This window comes from Elgaria multicarinata, chromosome 1 (genome assembly GCF_023053635.1).
Source record: "Elgaria multicarinata webbii isolate HBS135686 ecotype San Diego chromosome 1, rElgMul1.1.pri, whole genome shotgun sequence".
Lineage (NCBI taxonomy): Eukaryota > Metazoa > Chordata > Lepidosauria > Squamata > Anguidae > Elgaria > Elgaria multicarinata.
The window spans coordinates 211,717,169-211,727,545 of NC_086171.1; the positions used below are offsets into that span (position 1 = coordinate 211,717,169).

Genomic DNA, 10,377 nt, shown 5'->3' on the forward strand with positions numbered 1-10,377 from the left:
AGTCTGGTGTGTGTGTGTGTGTGTGTGTGTGTGTGTGTGTTTCCTTTTTTGCGCTTGGCGATGCCGGTGCCTGCCTGACGCTTCTGCAAATTCAATAGGACGCGGGAGCATATATATATTTTCCCCTGATTTCCTTGGAAAAAAACAGAAGGAAACGGAGCGGCGACAGAGAACCGAGGGGGGGGGGGGTGCGTTCCAACCCGACCAGCCCCCTCCCTCTTCCCGGCTCCCTCCTCTTCCCAGCAGCTTCCCAGTCCGGGTGTTCCTAATGGGCCCGTCTAAGCCCTCCCCTTCGCCCCCCACCCTGCCGGGACCGAAGCCTTTATAACGTGGCCCCCGTCGAAGGGCGCCTCCTTTCCCCCGAGCGCCTTCTCGTCCTCCTTCGGCCGGAGGAGAAAACTTGGGCTGGGCTTCTTCTTCTTCTTCTTCTTCTTTCCCCCCGCCCCACCGCGACTGCCAAAGCACCCCGCCCGGTCTCTCTCGCGCTCTCCGGCTCGTCGTCGCTCCGCGATCCTGCTCCGTCGTCGGTCCCAAAAGCCCTCCAACCAACGCCAAGCCGGCCGGGCGCGCGTCGTGCGTCTCTCCTGGGGAAAGGAGCCCCCGGTTCTAGTTTTGCGCGCGCGCCTTCGGGGTTTTTTTTTTTTTCTTTCTGCTCGGCTTGTGATCCCCAAAGGTCCGTCTAGCTGGAATGAATATATCTGAGCCTAGTTTCTGTAGAGAGGAGATCTCCCAACCCCGAGGCGACTTTTCATGGGGAGCCGTCGCGGCGGCCGCAGCAGCAGCAGCGCCACCTCCTCCGACGCCAGCAGCCGCAGCAGCAGCAGCAGCAGCCGCCGCCTCTGATCCGGGACGCGCCTACCCGCCGCAGCAGCCCCGCGGCCCCGAGACCCCTTCCAGCCGCACCCCGAGCCCCGACCCGGGCTTTGGATTTCGCCCAGGCGCACCGGCGGCGGCAACGGTCGGGGGCGGCGGAAGGGAGCCCGGCGGCGGCGCGCTCTTGACATCTGCGGCGGCGGCGCCCAGCAGCAGCCGTTCCCCCAGCCCGGACGCCGGCTATGGCTACAGCTCCGCCTCGGGCCGCGGCGAAGGCAAGAGCGGCGAGGATTCCCGCATCCGGCGCCCCATGAACGCCTTCATGGTGTGGGCCAAAGACGAGAGGAAGCGGCTGGCCCAGCAGAATCCGGATCTGCACAACGCGGTGCTGAGCAAGATGCTGGGTAAGGGGGAGCGAAGGGTGTGTGTGTGTGTGGGGGGGTGTCTCGCTTCTCTGGCATCATCACCACCACCACCATCTCCACCACCTCCTTCTCCTGTGCATCCATAACCTAAGGGGTCACGCGATGAGGACTCGGGCCATAGCTAGACCTGAGGTTTATCCCTGGATCCTCCAGGGGTCAAACCTGTTTGTCTAGGTGACACACAGGGGATCCAGTGCTCAAGCAGGGGCGAACCCTGGATGATCCCAGGATAACCTTAGGGCCGTAGCTAGAACTAAGGGTTATCCCAGGATTGTCCTGGGGTCAAACCTGTTCATCTAAGCGCCACACAGGGCATCCAGTGCTCAGGCAGGGGCAAACCCGGGATGATCCTGGGTTAAACCTTAGGTCTAGCTATGGCCCAGGTCTAGCTGTGGCCATAGGGGACCCAGTGCTCAGGCAGGGATGAACCCTGGATGATCCCATGATAAACCTTAGGTCTAGCTGTGGCCACAGGAGATCCAGTGCTCAGGCAGGGGCGAACCCGGGGTGATCCCAGGATAAACCGTAGGTCTAGCTGTGGCCTCGGATGCACCAGGCACTTCTGGAGGCCAGGTTTTGTGGAACTCATTGCCACAAGATGTGGTCAGGGCCGCTAGGGTAGATAGTGCAGTGTGTGTGTAGACAAATTCATGGAGGAGGATAGGAAAAACTATGCTAGGCTAACAGGAGAGTTAAATCACAACCACATAAGATGTAGTGATGGCCACCAATTTGGATGGCCTTAAAAGGGGGTTGGATAAATTCCTGGAGGAGAAGGCTATCCATGGCTACTAGCCCTGATGGTTATGTGCTACCTCTAGTATCCGAGGCAGTAAGCCTGTGTGCACCAGTTGCTGGGGAACATGGGCTGGAGGGTGCTTGTAGTTCCATGGTTGATAGCTGGTTGGCTGCTGTGTGAACAGAGTGCTGGATTAGATGGACCTAGTTGCTGGGGAACATGGACGGGAAGGTGCTGTTGCACTCATGTCCTGCTTGTGCGTTTCCCGTGGACGGCTTGGTTGGCCGCTGTGGGACTAGAGTGCTGGACTAGATGGACCCTTGGTCTGATCCAGCATGGCACCTCTTATGTTCTTATATTCTTATGAAAATCAAGGGACATCACACCTTCTAATACCAAACTCAGGTGCTGAGTGCAGATGGCTATGTAGTCACAATGGGGCCGCTGAGAAAATACATGGGGGGTCTTGGAGTCCTCAGGGAATCCCCAAGGTTTGCAGAAGTCCTGGGGACAACAACAACCCAACTCTGGTGGGGTGTGTGTGTGGAAATGGAAGAAAGTCCTCAAAATGGCATGTCTGGAGGGCTGGAACCCTGAACAGTAGGATGGCACTCTGCAACCTTTTAGTAGAAGTCCCACTAATATTAAGCATAATGATGGAACAGAACCTCCATGATCAGAGGCAATGTACCTCTAAGTATCAGATGCTATGTACAAACAAGAGAGGAAGGGGTTGTTTGTTGCCTTCTTGCCCGGGTGGCATCTAGATAGCCGCTGTTGGACTCAGGAAGTTGGATGAAATGGATCTTTGGTCTGATTCAGACCAGTAGCTCAATTCTTGCCAGGGTAAAGGGAAGGCGAGGTTGAACCATGCAGTTCTCTATTATGGTGAAACCTCCCTTATCAACCCTTCTTAGTTCTGGAGGTCACCTACACCACAATCCTGTACATGTCTACTTAGAAGTAAAGTCCATAGGGGCTTACTCCCAGGTAAGTGTGTATAGGACTGCAGCCTTAATCTGTCTTACTTTGCCTTGTGTCCGCAGTCAGAAGATAACAAGGGTAGCTCATTTCTCTTGCTCTATTAGAGCATACTTGTGAATATTTTTCCATGAGGGCTAGAAGAAAACCGACAAACTGCATGTTTAAATCAAATGTGCGTTCTGGCCAAATACGGGATTTTAATTTGAATTACGGGGAAATGCACCATGCCGTGTGCAACGATGTTGTCCGGAGATTTCAGATGATTTGGGCTGAAAGCATAGATTATCTGCTTTGTGTTATAATTACCGTGGTTAAAGAGTAATACGGAGTGGATTTCAGCCACTTTTCCATGGTGGATTTATGGCTGAAGTCATGCTTTTAACAGTTGCTGGCAATTCAGGCCAGATTAAATTCCACCACCACCCCGCCCCAGTGGTGGTCTTTAATATCTAAACTAATTAACAAGGAGCATGAGACAGTATTTGGTTGTACATTGAACAAGATGGCACCCTTGTCTTTCGTGTTAATTAAACTAGAACAGGGGTGGGCAGCACTCAGGTTTACAGGATTATCTTGTTCTAGAAGCCCGTGATCCACCAACTGGACCAGAATGAAAACTAGCGGCTTAGGGGGCGGACATACATTTAACATTAAGAGAGTACCTCCGAGCACATCCTCAGCTTAGGAATTTGTTTGCAATACCAGAAGTGAGTTCATTGTTCTTTCGACATGTCGCCGTCGCCCCCAAGTATTCATTTCGGCAAACTCATTTGGTGTGGAAGAGCCTTTTTCATTTGTCATTATTGACAATTGGGTGTCAGAAGCCCTTGCCAGTGTACCGCAAATCACTCATAGATCTACCAGTAGGTGTGATCTTGCTTCTGCCGTCCCCTGATCCAGAATAATAACCTCCCTCACCCCAGTAAGTCAAGAGTGCATCCTAGCCCCTGGCGTTCAGAGTCATACTGCCTTTGATCCTGGAGGTAGAACACAGCCATCTGGATTAATAGCTGGAATGTGATCAGAGGAGGGCAACCAGGATGATCAGGGGTCTGGAAACAAAGCCCTATGAAGAGAGACTGAAACAACTGGGCATGTTTAGCCTGGAGAAGAGAAGATTGAGGGGAGACATGAGAGCACTCTTCAAATACTTGAAAGGTTGTCACACAGAGGAGGGCCAGGATCTCTTCTCGATCCTCCCAGAGTGCAGGACACGGAATAACGGGCTCAAGTTAAAGGAAGCCAGATTCCAGCTGGACATCAGGAAAAACTTCCTGACTGTTAGAGCAGTACGACAATGGAACTAGTTACCTAGGGAGGTGGTGGGCTTTCCCACACTAGAGGCATTCAAGAGGCAGCTGGACAACCCTCTGTCAGGGATGCTTTAGGGTGGATTCCTGCATTGAGCAGGGGGTTGGACTCAATGGCCTTGTAGGCCCCTTCCAACTCTACTATTCTATGATTCTATAGCCTTCCCCTCCATGAATTCCTCTAATCCCTTTCTAAAGTATCCAGGCTGGTGGACATCACTAAGGTACTTCCTTTTATTTGTACTGAAGCTCCTACCATTCAGCTTCATGGAATGACCCCACATTTTAGGAAGTTTATTAGGTATTATTTCCTTTCTCCACACCATCCATACTTTTACACAACTCCGTCGCATCCCCCGCAAACCTCACTCCCATGGTGTGCCATGTCTGAATGTTATTAGTGTGGGAGAGAGCGTTTTTAAACTAAATGCACATTTTAGGCACATTTGGTTTTCAACGTAAGCAAAAGGAAATACAAAGAACAATTGCGGAGTCGCTTGGGACAACCTCGCACTCTGTTGTTTTCCATCGCAAATCCGTTCCCACTTTTTAGTTCTGTAGAGGTTTGAGCGAACCTCGGTGAAGTTAACTTGTGTCGAGTTTCCAAAGTGGATTTCGGCCCACCGCAACGGTTTGAAAACTGTCCAGATTGCAGTGTACCAGGCTGTGGGAAAAGTTCCCCAAAGCAAGAAGTCTTGGGATGTTGTGAGTCACAATCTAGATGTGCACAATCACACAAGATGCATCAACTACAGCTTAGGCTGACTTCCCCGTGGTTGAGTGGAAGAGGCATTAAGAGGCTTTTATTAAAATCAATTCTTGGGCTGAAGAGACTGTAGCAGACTCAGCCTTTTGCCATTCTCACATCCTCTTCATTGTGCGTGGAGGATGGAAGAGGCGTTTAAAGTCTGTTAACAGGAATTCCATCAACACCAATGTTCACAGTAGAGCAATGACAATTAGGACCAATAAAAATGTCACGAAACCGTGCCGTCACGTTCTCCAGAACTTTTCATCTTTTAGACGGTAAGCTTTCTCGCCCCACCCGGGTTTTACTTAACACCCAGTATAATTATGACTTCTGCAAAATCGAAAGCTTGCCTTAAAGGCAGGCTTAATTTTTTTAAAATAATAAATAAAATACTATTTTTGGTGTGTGACATTTTTGTTGGTCCAAGAAAGGTTTTGCCGTTCTGTGGATTTTGGATGTGTGTGTGTTTTTCCTAAAGCACAAAGCTTGACTTTTCAGCCACACCTCGTGGCTAATGGCTACACAGTCCTAACTCCATCAGGGACCGGGAGCAGAGATCTCACAAGAGGTGTACCACAGCCTTTGAGAGATAATCTCTTTCTTTCCTCTTTGGGATCCAAAATCCTTTGGCTGCAATGCTCCCTTTTTCTTATCCTGCAGCCCAGTTGAGAACCGGCATTAAGCAATTTAATCAGCCTAGAGCAATCAATTGCCCATTCTTCTGCGATCTTACATTCAGTGATTACATTGGATAGCATCCCTGTTTTCAAGATACCCTCTTTGGGTATCAGAATTCAGGGTCCTTGTGTGAGCATCTGATGAAATCTGCTGCAAGTCTTGATTGCACATTAGATTTGGAAGAGAAGGTTTAATTATTTTTTTTAGCAAACCCTCATCTCCTCATGCCCTCGAGGTGACGAAGGTTTTTTTGGATGCAGCTTTTACTAGTTCACGTGCACGATCCGTCACGCTTTCCTGCAAGCATTCCTACACACGCATCCCAACTTTGAGCTCCTTTGCCTCGCTCCATTTCCAGATACGTCCCCCCCTCCATCTGTACTTTTACATTCTGTGGTTTGCAGTATTAGTAGACTTTGTACGGAGGCATCTGAACAATGGATTAACTTCTGTTTTCTTGAGGAGTTTATCATAGAGAAGGTGCCGTCACTTCTTCTCTGCTTCTTCTCCTAGAGACTGTTTGCTCATTTGACTTCAGCATCTTTTGTCTTGACAATAATGCATAAGTCCTTACTGCGATGTTTATTACTCCCAGAAGTACCCAGGGTTGGGGAGTTTTTAAGACACATAATGAGGAAAAATTGGGTTCAAATACCTTTGCTGGGGCACACATTCCCATAAAGTTTATTTATTTATTTATTACATTTTCATACCGCCCAATAGCCGAAGCTCTCTGGGCGGTCCACAAAAATTAAAACCATAATAAAACAACCAACAGGTTAAAAGCACAAATACAAAATACAGTATAAAAAGCACAACCAGGATAAAAACCACGCAGCAAAATTGATGAAAGATTAAAATACAGAGTTAGAACTGTAAAATTTAAAATTAAGTTAAAATTAAGTGTTAAAATACCGAGAGAATAAAAAGGGCTTCAGCTGGCGACGAAAAGAATACAGTGTAGGCGCCAGGCAGACCTCTCTGTGGAGCTCATTCCACAGCCGGGGTGCCACAGCGGAGAAGGCCCTCCTCCTATTAGCCACCTGCCTCACTTCCTTTGGCAGGGGCTCACGGAGAAGGGCCCCTGTGGATGATCTTAAGGTCCGGGCGGGCACATATGGGAGGAGGCGTTCCTTCAAATAACCTGGCCCCAAACCATTTAGGGCTTTAAATGTCAATACCAGCACTTTGAATCGGGCCCGGACCTGGACTGGCAGCCAATGAAGTTGTAAAAGGACTGGCGTAATGTGATCTCGTCAGTTGGGTTCAAATGCCCCATTCTCAGACATATATCGGTCTTGGACAAGGCATAGTCATTCACTTTCATTTATCTGCTTGTAAAGTGGGTATTCTGATTTTTGCTCCTCTGCTCCCACAGTATACGGCTTGGCTTGATTGCTTGAGTCAGCTGGAGCACTTTCCTGTATGCAGTTTGGATTGCATAGAAGGATATGTGGGGAGCTGGTGGGGAGATTGCCCTGCCCAGAGAGGAGCAGGGATTGGCTACATGAGCTTTGGGGACTAGATTTTGATGACCGAAAGAAGTACTTCCCCTTATATGGGTGTGAGTGATACAAATTTGTAAAGGCCTTTGTAGATGGTAGCTGTATTTGAGTAGCGGGATTAGAACCCAGATCTGTCGAACCGCTCAACCCTCAGCCGTATTGCTGAACCGCCTGTCTTTTTTTGGACTTCCAGGCCAGTCGTGGAAAGCTCTCAGCGCTAACGACAAGCGCCCCTTTGTGGAAGAAGCCGAGAGGCTGAGGATCCAGCATTTGCAGGACCATCCCAACTACAAGTACCGGCCACGGAGGAAGAAGCAAGCCAAAAAGATCAAACGGATGGAGCCCAACATCCTTCTCCACAACCTCTCCCAGCCTTGCAGCGACAGCTTCGGGATGGGCCACCGCCCGCCGGGTGGCATGGGCCACTCCCAGCCTCCCCCGCTCAACCACTTCAGGGAACTCCGTTCGGTGGGCTCGGATATGGAGAACTACGGCCTGCCCACCCCCGAGATGTCCCCCTTGGACGTCCTGGAGCAGACCGAGCCGGCTTTCTTCCCTCCTCACATGCAAGACGACTGCAACGTCATGTCCTTCCGGGGCTACCATCACCACCCGGCTCCTCCCCAGATGGAGTTTTCCCCGGAAAAAAACCTGGGGCGGAACGTGCCAATGGGCTACCCCCAGAACCCGCCGTCACATCTGGCCGAGGCCATGAGGACTCCCCACCCGCCTGGCATGTACTACAGCCAGATATGTGCAGGAGCCGCTGGCGGGCTGTCGGCCCACTTGGGCCAGCTTTCCCCGCCCCCCGAATCCCACCACCTGGACGGCGTGGATCACTTGAACCCCAACGAGCTCTGGACAGAAGTTGACCGCAATGAGTTTGACCAGTATTTGAACATGAGCAGGACTCGTCCCGACCCGTCGGGATTTGCTTACCATGTTTCCATGTCCAAAGTGACTCCTCGGAGTCTCTCCTGTGAGGAGAGCAGTTTGATATCGGCCTTGTCTGATGCCAGCAGCGCTGTGTATTATAGCACCTGTATTACTGGGTAGGGCGGCTGTGTTCACCCAGGGGAGAGGTTCAGGGCACAGCTACATGACAGGCTCAACCAGGTTCAACGGTCATTTCCTCTTCCCAGGGAGGCCCGGGAAATGCAAGCGGGGGCCAGGGGATCTGCGACCGAATGATCACCGTTGTCCCCTAACTACAATTCCCAGGTCTTCGGGGCGAAGCCGTGGCAGTTAAACCGGTGTACATTGACATAAGCTTGGCATGTACTTGTACCCTCAGGAGCTTGGTAGCAAGGCAGGCATAGTGCGCCAGTGCGCAGCGTCTTTGCTCAAGACAAGAGCAGCCTGGTTTCCTGTCCCTCGCTAACAAATTGACTCTTGCCCGTTGATAGACAGCGCAACTCAGGGGTTGCGCTTGCTTGTTGAGAAGCAAGCGACAACTTTCTGTGGAGCAGAGCATTGCGGGGTCTTTGAAACCACGGCCACGGAGAACTAGTGTGTGTCCAATGTGGGACTCAGGGAGGTCACCTTTGAAAACTCTTGGAATTTGCTGCACGTATGGCCCTTAGGTTCCTTGCTTTGCACATTTTCAGCAGAAGCCGGGTAGAACAAGCATGGCGCATTAATGCCACTGCCCGCTCTGGTTTGGCCTAAGGTGCGAAGTGGCACAGAGCTTTTGCAAGACCAGGGGCCGTGTATTGCTGAGATAACCTGCTCCGTCGTCACCGTTTCATGCCCAGAAATGCCTCCGTGCGCACCAGGCTTCCAAATCCTCTCCCCTTCTCTGTGAACATTGCAATATTTAGATGATCTTATTAAATGCATTGCTTTTTTAAAAAAAAATAGAAATAAAGCTGAACCACTGATATACTGTATTGCTATATAGCACAAGAAATGGTCAGTTTCATAGCAAAAGGTGCTGCATTGATAGGTTGCCGAGATGAAGGGTGAGGACGGCTTCCCTGAACCTTCAGTGGCTATAAAGTAGAGGGAATTCTGGCAGGTGCAGTTTCTCTTGTCTCTTCAGCACTATACATGACAAGTGACACCTGCTGAAATCCTTCCCCTTTTGTGTGGCTGCGAACAGCACAGGAGCCCTGTCCTCTGGTGCATTTGATCAGCCTCCACGTTCACCATAGCAGCTTCTTTACCTGTGTAATCGGGGAAACTGGAGCAATGGCTGAGGTTTGGACACTTGGTTCTCAAGAGGGGTTTTAGCTGTAATGTCTACAGCGAGGTTGCCTGTTCTCCAAATGCAGGCTAGCAGCCCAACCCGTAGCCAAATGAAGACCTTGGATCCGATGCAATACCGGAATCATAAATCTTCCCCTGTGGTGTGTGCTACGTCCAACCCAGCAAACATTGCCTTTATTTTAGCGAACCCCGGATTGCACCCCAGAGACAGAATTGGGAGAAAGTTAGGTGTGGCTAAAACCCTTTCGGAATGAATTGGAACAGGCAGGGAAGGGTCTGGCTACAGTGGATCTTGAGAGACCATCCGTAAAGGATGTTGTGCATCAAGGCGAAAGAGGAGTAAAGTTGTGATAATGGGAAGAGGGTTAATATTGGTTAAAACGGCGTAAGGTGCAATGAAAGGAAAGAGTCAAAAAGAGTTTAAAAGGTCTTCAAAAGAGCAATGCATTTTACAGATGGTCGCATGACTTTCTCTGGATCGTGCCCATTGAGTTGATGGTCAATCCACTTGATTTCAGTGGCTTCCAAGTTCTTTAGGAATCCACCCTCAGTTACTGGTGTTATATTCCATTGTTGCCTCTGCAGATAAAGGCTGTAATTCTAGGCATACCACTGAACTCAGCTGGACTTTACTCCCCCGTAAACCTATTTAGGATTGGGCTGCTAATCCGTTTCAATCCCATTAAATTGGCTCAGGTGCTTTAAGGATAAGAAATTTTCAAAGACCCTGGGCAAAACCAGTCTGTCCGCACTTTGCAACCTTGCTGATGCATCAGTATGTATTTGCAGCTGCCTTAAACCGAGTCGTCTCGTTCGGTGCTTTCTCCTCTGATGGGGCTTCCAAATCGCAGGCTGAGCGTCTCTCCCCGTACTGCTACCCCATAGATCTCGCTGTGCTTACTGCTGGGGCTTGAACTCAGGAGCTATAGGCCCCACTTTACAGGGTGGAGATGTAATTTCAGCC

General features: G+C 50.3%; 1 protein-coding gene across 1 annotated transcript; it reads left to right on the plus strand.

The window, feature by feature from the left end:
- The first annotated feature begins 651 nt into the window (after window positions 1-651).
- On the plus strand, window positions 652-8,744 carry SOX18 (SRY-box transcription factor 18). Its single transcript, XM_063121020.1, has 2 exons — window positions 652-1,217; window positions 7,399-8,744. Exons 1-2 carry the CDS (start codon window positions 689-691, stop codon window positions 8,259-8,261), a joined length of 1,392 nt encoding a protein of 463 aa, XP_062977090.1. The 5' UTR covers window positions 652-688; the 3' UTR covers window positions 8,262-8,744.
- Window positions 8,745-10,377: the final 1,633 nt, after the last annotated feature.

What these genes read in the sequence shown, in the direction of transcription:
- SOX18 (XM_063121020.1), top strand. Translation starts at nt 689, where the DNA reads ATGAATATATCTGAGCCTAGTTTCTGTAGAGAGGAGATCTCCCAACCC. An exon ending in GGTGCTGAGCAAGATGCTGG is followed by an intron (nt 1,218 to 7,398) that starts GTAAGGGGGAGC and finishes TTGGACTTCCAG; the next exon opens with GCCAGTCGTGGAAAGCTCTC.